Source organism: Anarhichas minor, unplaced genomic scaffold (assembly GCF_050575085.1).
Source record: "Anarhichas minor isolate MPS153535 unplaced genomic scaffold, ASM5057508v1 ptg000043l, whole genome shotgun sequence".
Taxonomy (NCBI): domain Eukaryota; kingdom Metazoa; phylum Chordata; class Actinopteri; order Perciformes; family Anarhichadidae; genus Anarhichas; species Anarhichas minor.
This window is the reverse complement of record NW_027466489.1, coordinates 7,478,450-7,500,000: the sequence shown is the minus strand read 5'-3', so window position 1 is coordinate 7,500,000 and position 21,551 is coordinate 7,478,450. Positions and strand designations below refer to the sequence as shown.

The window sequence follows — 21,551 nt, the reverse complement described above, 5'->3', positions numbered from 1 at the left end:
CCCTCCTCGATTGGTTTCTTGAAGAGCAAGTCATGTGAGCCGCGCGGTCTTATGATCGAGTCACGCTCACGTCCACAGGCAGCCGTTAGTCAATTAGTCCGTCTGTTCGGGACACAAAAAGGCTCACAGCCCTCCTCGGTATCAGTTTGCAACCCTCCGTGTCCATTGTTCCCTTCTTCTCCTCCCCCTCTGTCGTCTTCAGCACGCAGTGGATAAACTCCTCTCTCTCAGAATATATTATTAAATGCAGCCTCTAACAACTGTTCAAAGCAGGAGGACGTAGTTTTAAGAGGGTCTGTGTGTGTGATATGAGACATTAAAACCTATCAAAGCGCTCTGAATGGCTGTAGTGTGTGTGTACCTGAAAGTGTGTGTGTGTGTGTTGATATATCTGAGAGAGAGATATAGAGCTGAAAGGAGGGATAGTCTGCACTGAGGGATTCCAGTCTCGACCCTCTTTCCCGGGTCAAAATGTAGCCGAGTACAGCAGTCAGTCCTAGCTGATGGTTGATGAAAATGTTGGTGCATCTTTAACTGTGTTTCCTTTAAAAAAAAGAAAAGAAGAAGTCTTTCCGCTGTTCTGATTCTCTGAACCGGGAGAAGTTGTATCAGGATGGAGGGGAGGGCTCGGCTGTTTGGTGAAGTTGGGGAAGTGGAGGGAGTGATTGGCTAACTGGTCGTGGGGGCGGAGGAGGAGAGGGGGGGGGGGGGGGGGGGATAAGTAGGTTGGGGGGTGGATAAGTAGGTTGGGGGGTGGATAAGTAAGCCGGACCATCACAAGAGCTCGTACTGCCGTAGGTGCATCCTCTGTATGATGTCGCGACAGTCATTGAAGACGCGGCGGATGTTTTCTGTGTCAACCGCGCAGGTGAAGTGGGGGTAACAGTAATGCCGTCCGTCCCCGCTGGCTGTACTGATCCTCTGAGGAAGACACACAAGTACAGAAAAGTTAGTGTTGGCACGGCCGAGGAGAACCGAAGAGCTGGGACAACGCGGCTTGTGACTGTGAAGTCTTTTTACTTTGGACTTTCTGTCCAACTGCCCAAAAAAATGATTTGCTTAAAAATGTCACATATTATTCAGTAAAATTTGGATAAAATGACTCTGTGGATGGAAGACAGCATACATGTACAATGGAAAATATTGATAAAGAGTTTTAAATGGATTTCTGGGAAACAACATGTCTCATAAACCAGTAAACCTCACATCTTCTCTTGTCAACTCTGATTTTTTTTTTTTTTTTTTGGAGTCATCCAGTTCAACTTAACTGATTCTATAACCAAATTAAGGAGGAAATCCTTTTTTTTTTTTAAACAGTCAAACAGAGGACTGAGATGGAGTGGAGCTGAACCACATCCTGTAAATCAGCTGTTAACACGTCACCTACACTGTTCTGCGAACCAAACAGGTAAAATTATAAATAAGACATAAGAAACATAAATTATGAAAATGTTCAAAACGTGAGCTTTGTACACACCAGAAACTCATCCCGAATGAAGTACTTTGCCCTCGTGACTCGGGGATCCTCACCTGGCTCTGGTATTGCTGTTGAAGAGGCACAAATCCGGTCACAATAAAGTCATGTTTGCCCTGAGCCATTATCTAATACTTATTGGTTAAGATAGAGCTACGTGTTGTTTAATCCTGAGCATATTCTTACTACGCAACGTGGCTCATCATCCACACCAAACCATTTGAATGTGTCGGTTATATCCACGGAAAAACGTGTGTTATTATTTATTATATCGGTGTCGACCTCTTACCATCATCAGGCGTAGTGTAGCGCGCAAACTCCGGGAAATACTCCTCAATTTTAGATTTCCCTGCCAACACCTTCTCAGCGAGCAGGTCCTGTTTGTTCAGGAAGAGGATTACCGAAATGGTCCGCAGCCACCTGCGGAGGGAAATGAAGACTCGGGTCAGGGCCAGATTCCTTTGGGACCCCCAAAAAACGTTACAGGTCTGTTGCTGGAGAGTCCCCACTTTTACAGTGGCAATATGTTGTAATAGGCTCTGGCTGAAGGACAAGGGAATCATTTTCCCTCCGGACTTCTGGGCTGAAAAGGCCTGAGAGGCCTTTGAAGAAGAAGAGGAAGGACTCTGTATCCAATCAGCGTCTTCTCCCACTGTACATACGTGCATCCTGTTTGTAAACTGTACTTTCCACCTACGTTTTCAGTCCGTTTGTCAGCATAATTACGGAAAAACTACTGGCTTTCTAGTTCAATATAGATTTAAAATGGGTTAAAAAGAAGAATAGAGAAAAAGATGAGGTTAAAAAGGCACGGTATGGCCAAAAACACACGTCCCATGACACCTCTAACACCAATAAGAGGTGATTCAGGTTTAACATAATTAATATTCTTATTGAGGGTTTTTTAATGTGTTTTTTTTATGCATCAGTAATAAGTGCTACAGTACCGCTCAGAGTGTCTGACAGCAGAAACTGTGCTGACAGGCATTTAACAGTATAACTTTACTTTTGTACAGTTTAACTAATAAATACTGTACTGGTATTACATTCCCAGAACAATATTTTAACCGTGGCAGTGTGTCTGAAGACTGTGCTCATCACATGCAGTGTGAGAATGCCACACACTCCTCACTCGCTTGACATCAACCACCACGAAAAAAAACCCCCAAACTGTCCGTCAAAAGTGATTATTTCTCCATCACAATATTAGTTTCTACGATTCTCACCTGTTGTTCCAGATGTTCTTGAAAAGGTTGAGGGCTTCCTGTAGTCTGTTGGTCTGATTGTCTTCTCTGATCACCATGTTGTAGCTGCTACTCGCCACCACAAAGATGATGGCTGTCACATCTGTGTCTCTCACACACACACACACACACACACACACACACACACACACACCAAAACATTATAGGCTACGATCAACACACAAAGGATGAGTTAAACTATCCAACACTGCACACAGTCAATGATCATCTTTCTGTATTTCTTAAATAGTTTCATCAAAAGCAGTCCAAGCTGCAAAAACCGTACCGTTAAAACACTGGATCCATTTTCGACGTTCATCCCTCTGACCTCCGACATCGAACATACTGTGAGACGGAGGAAGTTTAAAGTTTAGCTTGCATTGTAAAGAAAGTGAAATATGTCACATGACAACAGTGTATAGTGATGAGAAACAAGACCGTCTCAATCAAAGAAAAGTAAAACATTTGAGGAAAAACACATTTATTCGTGAGGTTTATTATTTCAATCACAATTAGAATTGCTTTTGGATACACATCTTCACTTTCTCACCAGACAATGAGATAAATACACTTTGTGGTAACTCACTGGAAATTGACTTTGTCTATTTGAAATCGCGTCTCAAAGATCCCAGATGTCAGCACTCTGCATCTCAACAGGTCCTGAAGAACAGAGACAGAACAGGACAGTGTTAGACAGTGTGAGATAAATATAGAAAAGGATACAGACATAGGCGACGTAGAAGAGAGATGTCAGGAAGATGGACGTAAGATTGTAAAAGAGGGGATAACAAGGTTTAAGATGAGACTGTAACAGAAGAAGAGGAAATAAAGTCATGGACAACAAGTACTCTTTTGACTTATAGATGAAATAAAACTAGTCAACTTATAGACGGTTCAAAATCTTGATTACCTTCTCACCATAAAGTAAACTATAGTGTCTGTTATAGAAGTAGTGAGTGAGTGACCGACGTAGTGAGTTAGGATACAGTCAATAGGACATTTTCAGATTATCAATACCTGTCCCAGTAAACCCATAAATCAGCAGGCACAATATTGGGAAAATGAAACTGAAGCAGCTAAACAGAGCCCAGCCATCATTAACTGTATTTTATACATCTGTGCTCTTCATGCTGTGACATGTCACATCAATGTCTCATGTGAAAAAGGCCTTTGTTTGGCATTTATCTTTCCTGATGAACGAATTAAACAATGAATCAATCAGCTGAATGATGAATTGACTGTTTTGGCACTACAGAGCACGGATGCAGGCGGAGAGCGCTTTAACATGACGCTGCAAGTGTTTGTGTGTTGAACATCTCACCTGATCAGTGGGCGTGTAGTCATTCTGTCTCACCATATCGATCCTATCCAAGAAACTGCAACATGAACAGAAAAATACAGCCGGTTAGATCTCAGCTGCTGCGCTGCCGGCACATAATAATACAAAGAAACCAATAATACATAATAACACAGTAAAACATATCAATATTTCCACTGGCCAAATGCATCTTTGCAATACATTCACCAGTTGTGGATGCATCCACAGAGGCCATTTTCTAAATCCTATTATACTGACTAACTTATTATGCTGTGGTGATGTACATAGTGAGAACAGTATGGCCCCCTAACACACACACACACACACACACACACACACACACACACACACACACACACACACACACACACACACACACACACACACACACACACACACACACACACACACACACACACACACACACACACACACACACACACACACACTAGTGCGAGCAAAAGAAAGATGGAGGACGGCGGTCGCTGAGTGGCCACCAGGGGGCGTGTTTCTTTGAATTCACAGTGAGATCAGTCTGAGTCACCAGCAGACGTTTGCTCTGTCAGACCAGAGGAGCCTCGTCAATGGAGCTAATACTTGCACAGGAGGAGAGGTGTGTGTGTGTGTGCGTGCGTGCGTGCGTACATCGATGTGTATAGGCGTGGGTGGGAATGCAGGCCTACGGTGGCACGGTTTTGCACAGCGCCTACCTAAATGAATGCTAATTGTTCCGATGAACTGGCCTACATAACTGCCGCTTTTCAAGGTGTGTGTGTGTGTGTGTATGTGAGCTGCCCTGATGCTTTCATGATGACTGTATCAAAGAAAGATACTTTTACATGAGCGTCCCTCAAGGAAACACAACAACGTTCCTCTCATGCATCCCGGGCTGAAGTTTAAATAGTCTGTGTTAATCCAACTGACTAAACATCCCTCCTCATGTACAACGTGTGAGAACTGAGACAGAGTTTTAAATGTCCTTGTTGTCCCGACTGAACTCTCAGATGCACAGACGAAACATTATGCGGGAGGATGGACACGGTGGAAAGAAAGAGTGGGATGAACCGAGGCCACAATTTGGTAATTATCTTAAGCGGCAACTATCATACGTGTCCCACGAGCCTGCATGGATGGGACACTGGTGCTGCTGGTTTTCCCACAACAATCCTCTGAAGGGCGAAGCAACAACACGTCAGCAGAGAAAGAATCCTCTGCAGAAGCACTCACGAGGCATTCATGAAGAGGTCTCACAGAGTTAATACCAGTCGCTGCATTTACGTCGCCAGAATCCTCCGATCTCCGATCGTCTCCTGTTTACACATGTTTAAACATCTACAGAGTAAAGCGCCTGCAAAGAGCCTGACTTAAGTTTGCTCGTGTGTGATCACAGGTCCCCGACTTTTGCCATATGAAGCCACAAAATACAATAAAACAATTTAACACATTGGCAAAATACAGCATTCAGACATAGAACGTTAAAATCATGGTGGATTAGGCGGTAAAAATATGTTTTCAAAATGTATTTACTTTCTTTACCTATTTAACGATTCACTTTTCTGATTGGTTAATTTAAGAACCACGTATTAAAACAACCAGTGCGCGATGAAACACAGCAGTACTATTATTGCAACACAATTAAAGTGAAGGGAAAGCAGAAAAGAAAAACGTGTTTTTGCAAAACACAGTTTATTTGTATTTGCCTTTGTGAATATCAAACATAGTCAGGCCTCTAAAAATGATTCAAATAAAACATGTAAAGGGTCACAACAGAGTAGATATATGCAAACAGCAGCAATCGGAGTTGCAAGCAATAAATTGCTTCATTTTTTAAAGGGTTTCCTGCAATGCCGTCTGCTTTGACTGATCGTCTGCCCGGCAAAGGCAAGACGCTTGCTAGGAGCTGCCTCTCAGGCCGAAGGTATGCAACCCCCTCTGAGATAACTAGGAATGTGGCAGGCAGGGGTGAAATGTGACAGGAGGGCTGCAGGTAACACTGAGAGGAACAGGGGGGGGGGGGGGGGTCTGTGGAAGCTACAGCACTGGACGGACGGAGGGACGCACAGACGAAAGGAAAAGAAAAAAGACACCGAGTCGGGGAGAAGAGAGCATCGGTGCGAGACTGAAAGAGGACAGAAAGTTTGGGAAACAAAGAGACGCCCACGTGCATATTTCCGCACAAATGCACGCTCACACTCACACACACACACACCATCGGCTCTCTGCAGGGGCCGAGTGGCTCAGCTGTTCCCGGCACACCTGGAGTCCTCGGTGGACAACTATTCAGCTCGTTCCTCGGACCCTAACAACTTCACCCGCCTCCGACATCCTCCGCGCCGAGCTCCCACAACACATAAATAACCTGGATGTAACAAAATCTTAAAAGCTGACAGACTTAACATGGCTGCCGTCTGCGGAGGCCAAACTGGTGTTTGTCTACAGCTGTGGTGTGAGGCGGTGACATGCCCAGGACAAACATACCGCTCAGTTTTTAGCAGTTCTCCCTATTAATAGGAGTATAGCGCCAGTAATAACCGCGCCTAGTAAATTGAAGGAAATTATAGTGGCTGCCCCAGTAACGGAGAGGTCTGCGGTGTTATGAATAACCTGTCAGGGTTATTCTGGGGTAGCAGACGGGCCGAGTTAAACTCTGGATACACACACACACACACACACAGGACTCTTGTCTGGTGAGTGAAAATAACCCCAGTGTTTACAAGAAAGGATCAAGGTCTATTCTTTTTAGCCTGCTTTTCACTTTCGCCGATAGCAGGTCCAACAATGTAGGACAGACTAAAATCAACACATTATCTATGTACTTAAATATGTATTATCTTATATTTTTTTATGTTTTATTGCTTTAGATGACCCTGGACACTTTTTAAATAAATCGTTAGTAAAATTCACAACAAATACACCGGTTGAATTATTAGCTTCATGAAGAAGATAAGCAGGTTTAAGAGCAGTGTTTGAAGCTACTGATTTAATAATTGAATATTCACCTTGTGTGAACATACCAAATGTTTTGGGCATTTTTTGACAGGGTTTATTATGATACGAACATAAAACATCTGGGGACTTTTGCCCTGCATCTGAGCAATCTGAGTGGCGCACACACGCACAAGCTGGCCTAAACAAAAACGTCCCTAAAAAGTGCTTCTTTCCACAGCTGCCAAATTACATTGATGTCTCCCAGATTTTTAAAACGTTCAAAGAGCAACTTATTTTCATATTCAATTCATGTGCATTTAAATAACATAAAATGGCATAATCATCTCAAGCTAAGGCTCGTTCATTAACGAAGAAAACAAACGTAACACTTCTGTCAAACTGAAAATAAAATGTGCAATTGTTTAATGTTATGTAAAACTTAGCAACAGGTAGGAGGGTTAAAATATAGACCCTCAGATATATCTGTGATGAGTCACCAATAAACTAAAAATAGTTTAGTACAAATGTCACTTCTATTTATTTATATGTATACTTAATATGGAGTTAGAATAATACATTTATTTCATATAACCCTTGTTTAAACTTTAAGTAACAAAACAGAGAAAAAGAAACAAAATGTCCTAAAACGAGCAGCTTTGACTAAATCCTTCTCATTAAGAAGTTCATCTAACTTATTATTGTCATGAACTGTTCACGCTAAATTACACATCTTGGAAATTCAAAGCACATTTCAGTTTTAAGCACTGCAAACACATTTGAATCAGTTCTTTCAGGACACTGAGATCAGACTCTGCACAACTGAAAGACAGAAAGACTGAAGCTCCACAAGCCTCCGAACACCAAAGTCACAAAAGTCAGAGAATGGACTCTGCTCTTCCTGAACGGGGAAAGATTCAGAAGCTTTACTGTTTCTCTGTACGTTAATGCTTCACACTGAGAGCCGACCGAACCAAAGGCTTCACCGGCCGATCCCTCATCACACACACATCCAGAGAGAGAGAGAGAGAGAGAGAGAGAGAGAGAGAGAGAGAGAGAGAGAGAGAGAGAGAGAGAGAGAGAGAGAGAGAGAGAGAGAGAGAGAGAGAGAGAGAGAGGAAAGAAGAAGTAGAAAGAGACAGAGAGCGAGAGAGCGAGAGAGAGGAGGCTGTGTCTGACATTACAGAGCTGCTCCAAAAATAGATCCCTGCCGCCCTGGCCAACAGCTTGGTTGTCATGGCGACAGAACCACAGGCGCTATAAATAGACAATCGGCTCCAAATCTTGTGAGACTGGAGAGAGGCCAGAAAGAGGGAGAGAGGAGAGGAAAGAAAGAATGACGGGTAGGAGAGAAAAAAGGGAAAGAAAGAATGATAGAAGAGCGGGAGAGAAACAGAGCGAGCAACAAAGACACAGACAGAGACACACAGAGAGAGAGAGACAAAGAGACAGACAGAGAGAGAGAGAGAAGAAGTACAAGAAAGAAAAAAGGAACAAAGAACAAATTAAAGAAGTTAAGAAAAGAAAGGGAAAAAACAAAGAAAAAGTGAGAACTATACTTAACGAAAGAAAAGTCAGAAAGAAAGACGAACATATGAAAGAGAAACACAAAAAGAGGGAGAAAGAAGGAAACAACACAACAAACAGATGAGAAACTAAAAGAAAGAACAGGTTCGGAAACAAGACAGAAAATAAGGGAAGAACATGAAAGAAAGAAAAAAGACAAATGAAGAACAGGACTGAGAGACATGTTGGAAGGAAAACTGAATAAAACAACAAAGACTAAAAGTAAGAGAAGGATGTATGATGATAAAGAAATTAAGCAAAAAAGTACACACACAAATTGACAAATTACACAAGACCAAAGAAAAGAAAGGTGTAAAAACAAAATGAAAAGAAGAAGTGTTGAGCTATACTGGAACACTGGCCTGTTTCAACACTTCTGAAGTGCACCAGACCCTCACATCACAGTTTAACATCTGCTGCTTAAACACATTCACACCACACTAAATATAGACACTACAACCCCCCCCCCCCCCACCAAAAATACTAAATATTCAGGTTTTCTTGGCCCATCTCTATACCCGTCCCCCCCCCCCCCCCTCCTCCCTACATCCTCGCGATGAGTCACAGACTAAATCCAAGCCTTTCTCTGTCCCTGCAGAAACAACACATCACACACACACAGAGAGACAGAGAGAGAGACAGAGAGAGAGACAGAGAGAGACAGAGAGAGAGACAGAGAGAGACAGAGAGGTAAATGGGGGGGACTCCGCCACATGACGGTATATTATCGGCGGGAGAAGATTTCAGAGAATGGACGGATAACAAACAGCGGCTGGTATCACAGCCAGGCGACACATTGAATGTACGGGACGGTCCGTCACGTTCCTCCTCTCCTGTTTCACAAGACACACCATCCTCTGATCTCACCTGGTGAGGGACAGTTCTACCTTCCTTCATATATATATCTACTCATTGTGATAAGGTTGGTTTGAAGTCTTTGATCAAAACTTGGTGCAAGGTCTAACTAACGAACCAACAAACTAACTTACCAACTACGTAACTTTCTAAAGTTAGGAAAGCGATGGAAACGCGGGCCCCGTCTCGTTCACCATGCATTGTGGGTGCGACTTTTTTGCCGTGTCAAATTGTTTACTAGAGCGCAACATTCTCCTTAGATCTAGCCTCTTCATTTATCTCTATAGGTGCACCAGATTGATGGAGCAGCTTTACCAGTCACGTGAAGGCTCTATAATGCGAGAAATAGCACTTACATGCGTTAATTAAGTGACAAATTCCCTTCCATACCTCCACCTGTCTGTCACTAATTAGGCACCATCACTGGACGCCCATGCCCGTAGAGCTATTCATCAATCGAGATGGTTTACACTACGAGTCTCTCGTCCATGAGTAGATGCACACTTCCTTCTGCGATTGTAGTTCGGTAGACAGACAATCGTTGCTGTGAAACACAACCAGGTCTGTGGATTATCTGAAGTAACTAGGTCATGATTTCTGAGAAGAGACATCGCCGTTGAGTTTTCATCCAAATGTATTTTTGAGTGCCATCTAGTTCCATTTTATTCGAGAGAAGACAGACATCTCGATGGCCGATATCTCCAACACTCAGCTACTCGCACAACGAAACAATATAAATTGATAAATAGTTCTGTTGTATTTACTTGTATGCATTTGGGGTTTTGGGTCCAAACAAAACTAGAGAAAAGCAGCAAATTCTGCTTCATAAAAGTCTTTATGATTGATCAACAGTAGGGTTGGGCAATAGAGTTTAGAGTTCAGAAGGCAAACAGAAGGCTTCTATCACCACTCTCATGACTGTACAGCTATGATCTCAGTATGGATGAAGCAACAGAAACCTCCGTCCTGTTAGGGGACACAGTCACATTGTTTGGACTTTATATGTGAATGGACTACAGTTGAACGTCCACATGTTAGCAAGGCTGACAACATCCTTGCTAACAAAGTGTGTGACCACACAAAGTGTTAAAAAAAACATCAAAAACACATCATATAGGAGCGTGACTCAGAAAGCAGAAACTCAGTCTGGGAAGCTTCAGTGACTTCAGAGGCACCTAAGCATCACTGCCGCGTCAACTTCTTCTTCCCTTTTTCTATTTTTATCAGGACATGAATCAGATGATATCATTTGTGTTGTGTTGTTGTTGTGGTCCTGACTTTTTCCCCGCACTGATCCAAGGTTGACATTTCCATTTCATGCTAACAACCTTCATCAATAATGCTGAAGTTGTCTCTCCAAACACTCGCTCATTCTTTCTCCTTCTGCAGCCTGCCCAGGTTAAAAATAGCTCTCCCCTCTCTCTTTCTCTGCTTCTCCGTTTACATAAGCACACAGAGGGGGGAGGGGAGCACTTCCGGTCTGGCCACCCAGCACAGCATCTGATCCATAACACTGGGGCTGCTGGGTGTGGGAGAGAGGAGAGGAGAGGAGAGGAAGAGGAGAGGAGAGATCCTGCAAAGCAGGGAAGCCCTCTTTCTATTTCAATCGGTCTCTATAAGTGTTTTTCTTTTCAAATGGTTCTGTCTCTGCGTTAGCTTGCACCGCTCTCTGTCCACACATCACATTTCAAAGGAAGATAGGAGGGTTTTGTCGGGATCATTTTGCTGAGAGCCTCCAGGGACAAAAACATACAGTACCACACACTTAAGCGACAAAACACATGTCATGCATGCGTCTTCAGTGACGAGGACACAGGCAGACATGCAGGTACTCGTTCTTTACCTGAGCACTTCTTTTTTTCCTTCTACTTTTTACTACAACTCCACTATATTTTTGAGAGAAGTATTCAAATTCGATTCCACTACATTTATTTGTATGTCCTCTTTCCCCCACCCTCGTTAATCATCTCACGACCACCCAGATTGATCTTGTGACGCTTCGGAGGGTCCGGGCCCCTAGGTTGGGAACAACTGGACTAAACCTTTACATAGAGTAGTTAAAACGAGCTCGTCCAGCTATGACAGTTTACTGTTACTTCCAAATTGATACATCAGTATTGAATATGTCTCACAGGGGACTTTTTTCTACAGAATAAGCACTTTTTTACTTTCAATATTTTAAGTACATTCTGCTGGTAATATTCATGTTCTTTCACTTAAGGAGGAGTTTGAATGCAGGACTTTTAGACCTTCACTTAAGTCCAACACACTATAGAGTCTGCAGTCTCCGAGTCGCTGTTCTTGGACACAGTGGTGCTTTTAGCTAGATGCTAACATAAGCATGACAACATGCACACAATGTCAACTCTAACGTGGTGATGTTTAGATTGCCATCTACCATGTTAAGCATCTTAGCTTAGCATGTTAGCAAGCTAACATTTTCTAATTAGCACTTAACACAAACTGCAGCTGACAAGCCAAAGTATTGGACATTTTGAAATGTAGACCTGGTGTATTTCATGGAAGTCTGTCTTACCGCCGGCCTCCATTTAGATGTATATGTATGTTTGAATGCAAGTGTATGTATGAAGGTGGAAGGTAAAGGAAAGGGGGCTTACTATTGCGCGCAGTCTATTAGTTGATATTCGTTGGACCTTTCCCAGCAGGTCCGCACACCCTCGTCCTGCCAGAGGATCTTTGCATGGTCATAAAACTCCTGGAGAGAAAGAAAAGAGAGGTCTGGATCAACAGAAACTAATGAAACACTTGGCTCGATGTCGGGTGAATTGTTGGAAAGAAAATGCAGGTTGTTTATTTTGACAATGTTTGCGAATGAACTAAGCTGCTCGCCGACAGCCCCGAGGGAGAAGATGCAAACTCTTCCTGTGGGTTTAATCGTCGATCGACCGAAAATGAATCAGCAACTACTTTGATAAATGAATAATCGTATTTTTTTTAACGCAAAAAGGCCAAACAATTCCTGCTTAAATGTCAAGAATTGGTGCTTTTATTTGTCTTACATGACAGCAATTTGAATATTTATGTCTTTTGTACTGTTAAAATTAAAACAGGCATCCGTCACTGTTTTCTGATATTTTATAGAGAAAAAGATTCATCACGAAAACAATGAGCAGATCATTTGATGAGGAAAAGGATTGTTAGTTGGAACCTTAAAGAGGAGGAAAGAAAAGAGGAGAGAAATTGTGTTAAAACAACAAATGACCGACTTCACACATTGGTGGATGGTAATGTAGGAGCGAGTTGGTATCATTTCCCGTCAAAGCCTTGATGGGTGACAACGTTTACGGACAGATGGAGGGAGGCGGTGGTGCTCGCTGGCTTAGTTTGTAGTTAACGGCCGGAGAGGAGAGGAGCAGCAGACGAGTGGGGCTCCGGCCCGGAGGCAGGAAACAGAACAGTTCAGCGAGTTCATGAAGAAACGGAGAGCTTTGTACGGAGACAAGGCTCGGCTGTCACTACACAGGGGCCTATCTCCTCACTACCATCTACAGCGGGTCACATACAGCACAGATACGCCATTATGAGCCCCGGAGTCACACTGCGTACAGCCCTAAAAAAAATACTTGATGGGACTGAGAGTGGGCAGGTTTTGCGGTGGCCGACATGTCACTGACGAATAATAGATGTGACGACTGAGGTGGATAAATGAGACGAGGTCCGTTTAAAAGCAGCAGTGTTGTTTGTCAGATATTAATTTTTTTCTCACCACAAAACTGCTCTTAATGAGCAACAACAATGAGATGTGGGCACGGCAGCAGCCGGTCTAAGCAAATAACCTCGGTACCATTTCTTTATCAACTTTTTTTGTCGTTGTTGTGAATAATAACTAAAAAGGATTACCGATTAGAAACGAAGCTCAAAAGGAAATCAAGACTTTGGAGATTGAATCCAGGCAGTGTGATTGTTTTCTCTCCCTCTCTTCTTGAAGGCAGAGTCAACCAGTCCAACTGGTTTCCAGTAGGCCCTCAGGCCCGAAGAGAGGGAGCGGGCTGAGCCTATTAAATAGTTCTCTACTGTATTCTCTTTCCTGAACAACCACCTATTCACTTCAACGGGCCGAATGGAGAAGCCAAACCTTTTGCTTCTGGGAACCGATGCTTTAGTTTAGGTAACCAGCCGTCAGTGTGCTGAACTCAACATCTAAACTAACAGCTGTAACAGCTGCTCTAACCCTCCACAACCCCACATGAACACCTCAGTAACGGAGACAATGTCAGGAGACTTCCTTTTGCTTACACACAAATACCCTCCCTGCTGCTGGAAACGGATCCACTCTGTGGAAACGGCCCGTTTCAACACGGAGTTCTTCTTCTTCACATCTATTCTCTAAATGTTTGCTCCACTGATAACTTAAAGCAACATGTCACTAGTTTTAATTTGTGAAACTGGTAAATCTGCAAACGCACTTCCTTTGTGCCATCATATCATAGATTTTACACACATTTCCCAGTAAAGCTTCGTTATTGTTATTGTATATAATGTGCATTTTTATACTTAATTATATATTTTTTTACTCTGCTACTTTGATTGCTTAAATATATCTTTGCTGCTGTAGCGAACAAATTTCCCCATGCGGGATGAATAAAGTATCCATCTATCTAAATACATAAATAAGAAAAGAGATTTTTGAAAAACATTTCAACTTAATTTGAATGTAAAATGAGTTTGATTTATTAGGATTCGGAACCTGCTGGTTGTGTTAATTTATTAATATTTTAATTTGAAATAAAAATCAATTTTCATTATTGATTCATCACAATTTCCAAATGCAGAATATGACATATATTCAAAAGTCTTCCCTTTGGATCCCTCTGAGCCTCTGTGTTGCTGGAGGACGGGTCCCTCGACACACATCGAGGGTTATTACACACAATTAGTGTTAATGGGCTGAGCGGATCTCTCAGGTGAGAGGCTCATTCAATCGACAGCCTCCCAGGCGGGAAGCACACCTGCTGATTGCTGAATCCCTGCGCGAACACACCCGGTGGACTTATGGAGACGTATAACGGCTGCATGGGAGGTTCCAAACCAAAACGTTTCTATATACTGCCTCTGGTAATAAGATGCATTACCTCGATGATACAACATCGACCTCCAGATGACGTTAGAAAGAGGTTATTAGCATGAAATGGGACTTAGAAATGATAGAAGGGAAAAAAAAAAAATAAATAGTGCAGAAGTCAGAGAGTCGGAGGTAAAGTGCAACTTACTGAAGGAAACTCAAAGTCCTTCTGGATGACTTGGTTGAGGACATAATCGATACGGCATCGGTTTGCAGGACAGGCTATCTGGCATGGCGGTGTGAGTGAAGTCATGGCAGCCACAATCGTCTGGATGGAGGGAACAAAATTCATAAAATATAAAGAGTTTCATTTCAATATGCTGCGTGTTCATTTTGAAGGTTAAGCATAGTCTGAAGTTCATTAATCTAGACTTTAAAAGCATTCAGAAAATCAGTTGAGTTCATTTATAATAATCCATCGTGACTTTGAGGACGCTCGGCTTCATCACTTCCTTATTAAGCCATAAAAATGTGAAAATCTCTGAATTTGCTCCGAAACACAGAAGGAAAAGTGCTATAAGTCATGTTTTTAAATGGGTCAAAAGATCAATCTCTTACCTCTATAGCTTCTTTAATGTTGTTTTTAATATCGTGAATTTTCTGCTTTTTCTCCCTGTGAAGAACAAATAAGTGTTATTTTTTGTACACAAAAGCATAATTTACAAGAATACAGAGTTATCACCTGGAGTCAGGAAGGTTAACGGTGGATATAGACCATCACTTTGCTTAAATGTTAATAAAAACGTGATTATTTCCAAAGTCTCCACAGGGAACTGGAGAAAATAATCCTCAACAAGCCGGAAATATATCAGCTGTAAAAGCAAACATGGATAAAATACATGACAAAAAAAATAAAACAGCTCGATTATTCCAAGATAAGATAAATAATGTTTTGTTTCTTCTGTCGTAGAGCCAGAAGCTTTTGGTTGGAATTTGCTGTGTAACAAAAACTAGAGGTGAATTATATCAGACGTCAGTAATATGGCGGCTCCAGCTGCACAGATACCTTTAATTTGCTGACCAAGTGCAACTCCTGAATGTATACTTGCTGATACTAACAGCAGGACTAAGAAAGTAACACAGACTTTTACTGTACATTTTAGGGTGTTTCTCTAAATCCAATACAAACAAACACACACAGCTTGGCACTTAAATGTATGTAACCTAACGTCAGACATGTCTTTTCAGAAACCAGACAAAAGGCGAGCTTGACAATTGAAGGTGGGATTTGGTGCTGAAATTCCCCAAATGAAACAACGAGCTGCTTACACAACCAGGTACCTGAATGGAGGGATTTCTACTGCATGACCCACAGCAAAACATCCCAGTATACCAGAGCAACACCAAGCACAGCAAAACATCCCAGTATACCAGAGCAACACCAAGCACAGCAAAACATCCCAGTATACCAGAGCAACACCAAGCACAGCAAAACATCCCAGTATACCAGAGCAACACCAAGCACAGCAAAACATCCCAGTATACCAGAGCAACACCAAGCACAGCAAAACATCCCAGTATACCAGAGCAACACCAAGCACAGCAAAACATCCCAGTATACCAGAGCAACACCAAGCACAGCAAAACATCCCAGTATACCAGAGCAACACCAAGCACAGCGAAACACACGTTTGTTATGTTCAAGTGCACTGTGTGCAGTACATTTGAGCAGGAGGATTTCAAATTAAAAGCATGGATGAATGTATTCTGTAATCAAAACCCTGACGATAGATGTTGTGAAGACAACAAAGTTTCAGCCTGGAGACGGTGTTCATATTTCCTCGAGACAATTCTCTGTTTGTTAGTGAGCATTTTGAATTGTCTATTATTATTATTATTATTGGGTGATACAGACATGATTTTTAGAACCCGATACCTCAATATCAATCTTTTGGTGCTCTCAGAAGATATTTTAAACTTAATCATGATGACCGAAAGGTTACAGATATTCACTCACTTCACCGAGCTTCAAAGTCAACTTACACAAAAAGAAACCAGACATTAGAGAGAGAAGCTCCGTCACATGGACGCTAACACTAAAAGTGAGAAGAATACGAGCTGTAAGGATTATAAGATAAAGGAAACACTTGTTGAACTGATAATAGTCGTCAAAAACACACAGATTCCAGATTCTTAAATGTGGACCTTCCGGGCCCCAAAGAGAGCCACAATCCCCCCCCGGAGCTAAACGGGACTGTGGACACCAGAGCGTCTGGGTCTGTGAGCAGCAACTGTTCGACGTGACCCAAAAATAAGCGCATGATGATGCTCCCTGCCCCCCAAAAAAACCTTTCTAGGAATCAGATGATCCAGAATAGAAAAATGTCGCTATTGTTTCCATTGCGTCAACTTGGGATTGACTTTCAGGAAATCCACAAGGCAGGGTGGCTTGAAAGCACCCGGGGCAATGTTTCCATGATAACGCATTCTGCTCGTGTCACGCTACCGTTTCTATTTACTCCAAAATATTTGTTTACCAGCCGGGTGATCAGTTTCAGTTGATTAAGATCCCTTTAAGGTTTCTTTCTAATAATCAGTACAATTATATTTCAATGTCACATTAGAAAATAATAGGAAAAAGATTCAAAAGGAAAGCTACATTATAATATTTAAGCTAGAAGAAAGGTGAGATTAGTAATACGTGGGTATTGTTAGTGGTGAGTGTCAGAGCTGGCTGTGTGAATGTGTCGTTAAGGATGTCATGAAGATTGGAAACAATATTGTCTCGGATTGGATCATTGTTATAGTGTTATTTCCTATTAATCTCGATTGATAAATCAATTATTTAGTCTATGAAATGTCAAAGAATTGTGGGGAAAAAAGTTCAAAACAACTTTATCAAAAAGTCTTGTGTTATCTGACCAACAATCCAAAACCCCAGAGATATTTAATTTACTGTGAGAAATATTTAAAATTTACATTTTTTATCCAACGTTGTATAACAGTATGTCTTTAAAAAGCCATGCTCTTTCCTGTTGTTTGTCTTCACTGTCGTTTTTTCACAATAAAGTTTCAAACTGACCAACTCATGCTGACTGAAGCAGACCTGCATGCCACTAACATCACTAAAGCTCAGTCCTTGCATGTCATATCTTGTAGAAGCACCAGTAGTCCTCCACAAAAACACATCAACAAGGTATTTGGTCAACACATATTTTCATATCCGATCCTGTAAGTACAGTCTGTAAATAAAATCGCTAAAAACATGTCTGTGGTGGTTTAGTGATGGAGTGTGCTGAAGGTGTGTGAGATTAGGGTGACCAACACTTACTCTGCATTGAAGCCATTAACGTGCAGTATTCGCATTTGTTTGACTATCGTGCTTTTCCCAGATTCACCGGCCCCTGAGAGCAGAAAGAGGACAGAAAAACAAGTGTTTATTAAGAGTTTAAAACAAAAACTCCTTTAAAAGAGCAAAGACTAAAACATCCAGAATGGGGATCCATGAAACTAGTGGGTGATGGTTCACAGCTTGTGTCATTGAATGCTGGATCTGTGTGGGTTACTACTAGTTACTCTTCAGATTAGGATTTTAAATAAGATTATAAATACAACACACTGCTAAAGATAAACCAGTAGTCCCAAACCTTTAGACATTTTGACAGTGTGTAGATGGAGCCCCTTGTTTCATTGGTCTATTCATTGTTAGCAGATCGACCAGCTACAACAGTAAAATGCTACTTCTGCATTGTTGCATAAGTGCTAACAATCTCATAATGTGATGTATTTTCTGTACAATGAGCACGTTTCATACGTTAGGTACAATTAGCTGATACTCTGTTTAGGTCGGAGGTTGAGTGTAGGACTTCTACACTGTTGTGTTGGTACTTTTACTGAAGTAAAGGATCTGAGGATGTCTTCCACCACTGCTTCCAGATGTGAGCGGGGCTCTCAGCATCAGGGAAGAATCTGTCTAACTGGTGGACGAGAGCTTAGAATATTGTCAAAGATGTAATTGAGCCCTGATAAATACTTTTAAGATGTCATTCTCCATAAATGTGGCATGATAAAACACGTTGGACGCTCACAGATGTTCATGAGGAAAAGAAAAGAGGTCCTTCATGCGTCCTAGCAAACTGACAATAACACAAGCCAGGCCAAAACATCTCCTCACCTGGACACAAGGAGCTAGGATACAGGCCTTCACCTTAGAGCCTGAGTGTAAGTGTACAAATCTGGGATCGATTTCAGATTAGCATGAACGGGACAGTCCTATTAAGGGAAGCTAGTAATCCTCATAGTGATCCTAATTTGCCCTCCGCACTACGAGAGGCTTGGCGGGACGTAGAGGCCTGGACGATAAAGACAGAAATAGCCTCGTCAAATTATAAATCGTCGAGTTTTTTTTCAATGACTGATTAGAATATACATTTCCAGAGCGGCTGGTGTGAAGAGCATTACGCAAAAAGGTGAGCTCGTAATCTGAAACATGGCATCAAATGTGGAGCCTACAGGCCGAACGACTGAAGGTGAATGCACACTACACGCCTGTTGGTGTGGCCCCCCCAGCCTCAGCATGCTGCCTTCATCTGTCTGTCTGTCCCCCTGTCTGTCCCTCTGTCCGTCACATGTTCTGTAATCATGCTCCGTAACGACCCGTGAGAGCAGCAGACAGGCCGACTCTTCAACTGTCCTGTGTCAAGACACTGGTGCTGTAGTGACATCATGTCATTGCATCATATATTGATTTTTTTTTTTTAAACATAGGTACAATCTGAAAAAAGGGAGCTATTACATTTATATCCACAGGTTAAAAAAAAAACACTGGTATTGTTTTGCGCACACACACACACACACACACACACACACACACACACACACACACACACACACACACACACAATTGTAGAGAAACCTACCTAATAGCAGTAGCCGGTGAGTCGCCCGGTATATCTGTTTGTCCTTCTGGAGCTGCTTCTCTATCTTTTTGTTGGCTTCCCTCTGTGCCTTCTCCTCATTTCGTTGGTCTTCGGTCTTACTATTGCCAAGACAGCCCATCTTCCCAAAAACCCAGTGATGGGTTCAGGGGGAGGCAGGGTGGATGTGTGTGGGGGGCTGTGAGGGAACGAGGGAGGGAGGGTGTTGATCGGAAGAAAAGTCAAATCAATCCTAAATTCCTGGACTGGCTCAGCAGAGGAACACCTGGCTCAAAATAGGTGACATTTGTGTTGCCAGATGACACAAGATGTAAAAACCTGTCAGGTAGTAGACGGTGGGCTCCACCAGGCTTTTGGCACAATATGGATGGAGGGATGTGGCTATTTACTGGCAATTTATCAACAGGAGATCACTCCAAAAAAAAAGAAAAAAGAAGAAGAAGAGGAGCAGAGCACCGATGCCGCCCTCTCTCTCACAGACGCTCGATTCTTGTGTTTTTCACTGTAAATCCGCAATGAAGTCATCAACATTGATACGAGAGAGTGGACGTGGAATTGCCAGCCTTGCAATGTACATGAATGAACGTGTTTCCGTTCCCTTAAATGTCTATTTTCTATTTAAACACCGGGTTTAGAACACATACTATTGTTTTTTCTCCACGTTATGTTTAATGTTCTCAACAGACGTCTCCTCCGGAGCCCATCTTCGGCAGATATCTCACACTGCCATTCAATTCATTTACACTTACAACTAGATTTTTCTCGACCCCTTTTCTTCCTCCCCCCTTCTTTAAATATATATTCAGTTATTATTTCTTTAGGGGGGTGTTTGCAAACCCAACTAAAAAATGAATGTAATTCCTCTTAAAAAGACGGCATGTGAATCACCAGCTTCACCGGGGCTCCTTTCTTACAACCGTCACATTATACACCGTTTCTTTTTTCGTTTTTTGGGGAGGGGAGTTGCAGTCGTTATCAATACTCTCCTGTTTTTAGTCGATGTCAAAATGATTTCCTCTCCCCTTCAACAGATGCTGGTGCTTGCTTTTCTTTTTCTTTTTTTGCGGAGGGTTTGACCAGAGCCCAGAGAAAAAGGCCGCTTCTCCGTCCTCTTTCTCTCTGTCACGTTAATTTGTATTTCTCCTCACATCGGAAAAGCTTGTCCGCGCGAGCAAAAGGCAGTTATTTTGGCAGTTGGATGTCCTTGAATGTGACGCGGTATCCAGGTGATAGTCGTAGAAAATCCTCCGTTATTTCCCCGTTTGGCGCAGGTACAGCCCGCTGTCAAGTCTCTCCCCGTGAGTCCGTACGGTAGATTGTGGTTACATGTGCATGATACATGAACGTACCGCGGTGTTTTCACTCACTGGTCTTGTTTTGTCTTACCGCCGAGAGGCCGCGTCTGCTCCGGTGAGCCGGTCGGGGAAATGAGAATCGTTTCTTTGCGGTGTTACTCTGAATTATTCTTACCCCCTTTTTTCTCAGAGAATTGTACATTGAGATAGATAGCGTTGAAGAGGTGGGGTGGGGCAAACGGCTCTCACGGAACCCTGGGAACGAAGAACTGTGGTCAAGCTCCGCGTGACGAGAATTGAACTTCCGGTGGAAACTTTAAAAAATAAAGCCCCCATGGACGCTTCATGCCCAAGATGATATTAGTACTAATGCTTATACTACTACTACTAATAATTGTAATAGCAATAACAATGATAATAATGTTTATTTGTATCGTACCTTTGAGGAGCAGACGTCACAAGTGCTTCACAAGAAATTACAAAATAACTTGAAATGCAGACATCAAGCTAAAACAAATAGTATAGTAACACAAAACATTTGTAGAAATCAAGGTTTAAGCAAATGAGTCATGAGCTGTTTTTTAAAAGTCTCCACAGTTTCTATGAATCTTAAGTCCAATAGTTCCAAAGTCTAGGAGCTATTACTGCAAAAGCACATTCTCATTTTGTCTTGAGTCTGATGCGAAGAACAATCAACAAACCCCAATCAGAGAACCTCAGAGACCTGCTGCGGATGTAGGGCTGCAGTAGCTGTTATATGCCTGTCTGACTACGCAGGACTCTAAAATGTTATCACAACATATATACAAAATACAGAGTTTCTCTGTGTTAGAATGAAAACACCAAATTCTAACTGTTCTATAGTGGAAATCAATATACAGCTTGATTTCTAAGAAAAAATAACACTTAAGCCT

At 42.2% G+C, this 21,551-nt stretch overlaps 1 protein-coding gene across 1 annotated transcript in view; it reads right to left on the bottom strand.

The window, feature by feature from the left end:
* The window catches only part of LOC142970364 (guanine nucleotide-binding protein G(s) subunit alpha-like), a 21,023-nt gene extending 128 nt beyond the window's left edge, over window positions 1–20,895 (bottom strand). Inside the window, exons 1-13 of the mRNA XM_076110547.1 lie at window positions 19,661–20,895; window positions 19,325–19,520; window positions 17,737–17,809; window positions 15,024–15,078; window positions 14,614–14,733; window positions 12,001–12,098; window positions 4,040–4,094; window positions 3,305–3,378; window positions 3,005–3,063; window positions 2,701–2,821; window positions 1,764–1,894; window positions 1,478–1,545; window positions 1–921 (exon numbers count right to left, since the gene is read on the bottom strand). The exon at window positions 1–921 is cut by the window's left edge and continues 128 nt beyond it. Of these exons, the coding sequence (XP_075966662.1) occupies window positions 775–921; window positions 1,478–1,545; window positions 1,764–1,894; window positions 2,701–2,821; window positions 3,005–3,063; window positions 3,305–3,378; window positions 4,040–4,094; window positions 12,001–12,098; window positions 14,614–14,733; window positions 15,024–15,078; window positions 17,737–17,809; window positions 19,325–19,463 (1,140 nt within the window). The 5' untranslated portion in view covers window positions 19,464–19,520; window positions 19,661–20,895 and the 3' untranslated portion in view covers window positions 1–774. The remainder of the gene's footprint in view (window positions 922–1,477; window positions 1,546–1,763; window positions 1,895–2,700; window positions 2,822–3,004; window positions 3,064–3,304; window positions 3,379–4,039; window positions 4,095–12,000; window positions 12,099–14,613; window positions 14,734–15,023; window positions 15,079–17,736; window positions 17,810–19,324; window positions 19,521–19,660) is intronic.
* Window positions 20,896–21,551: the final 656 nt, after the last annotated feature.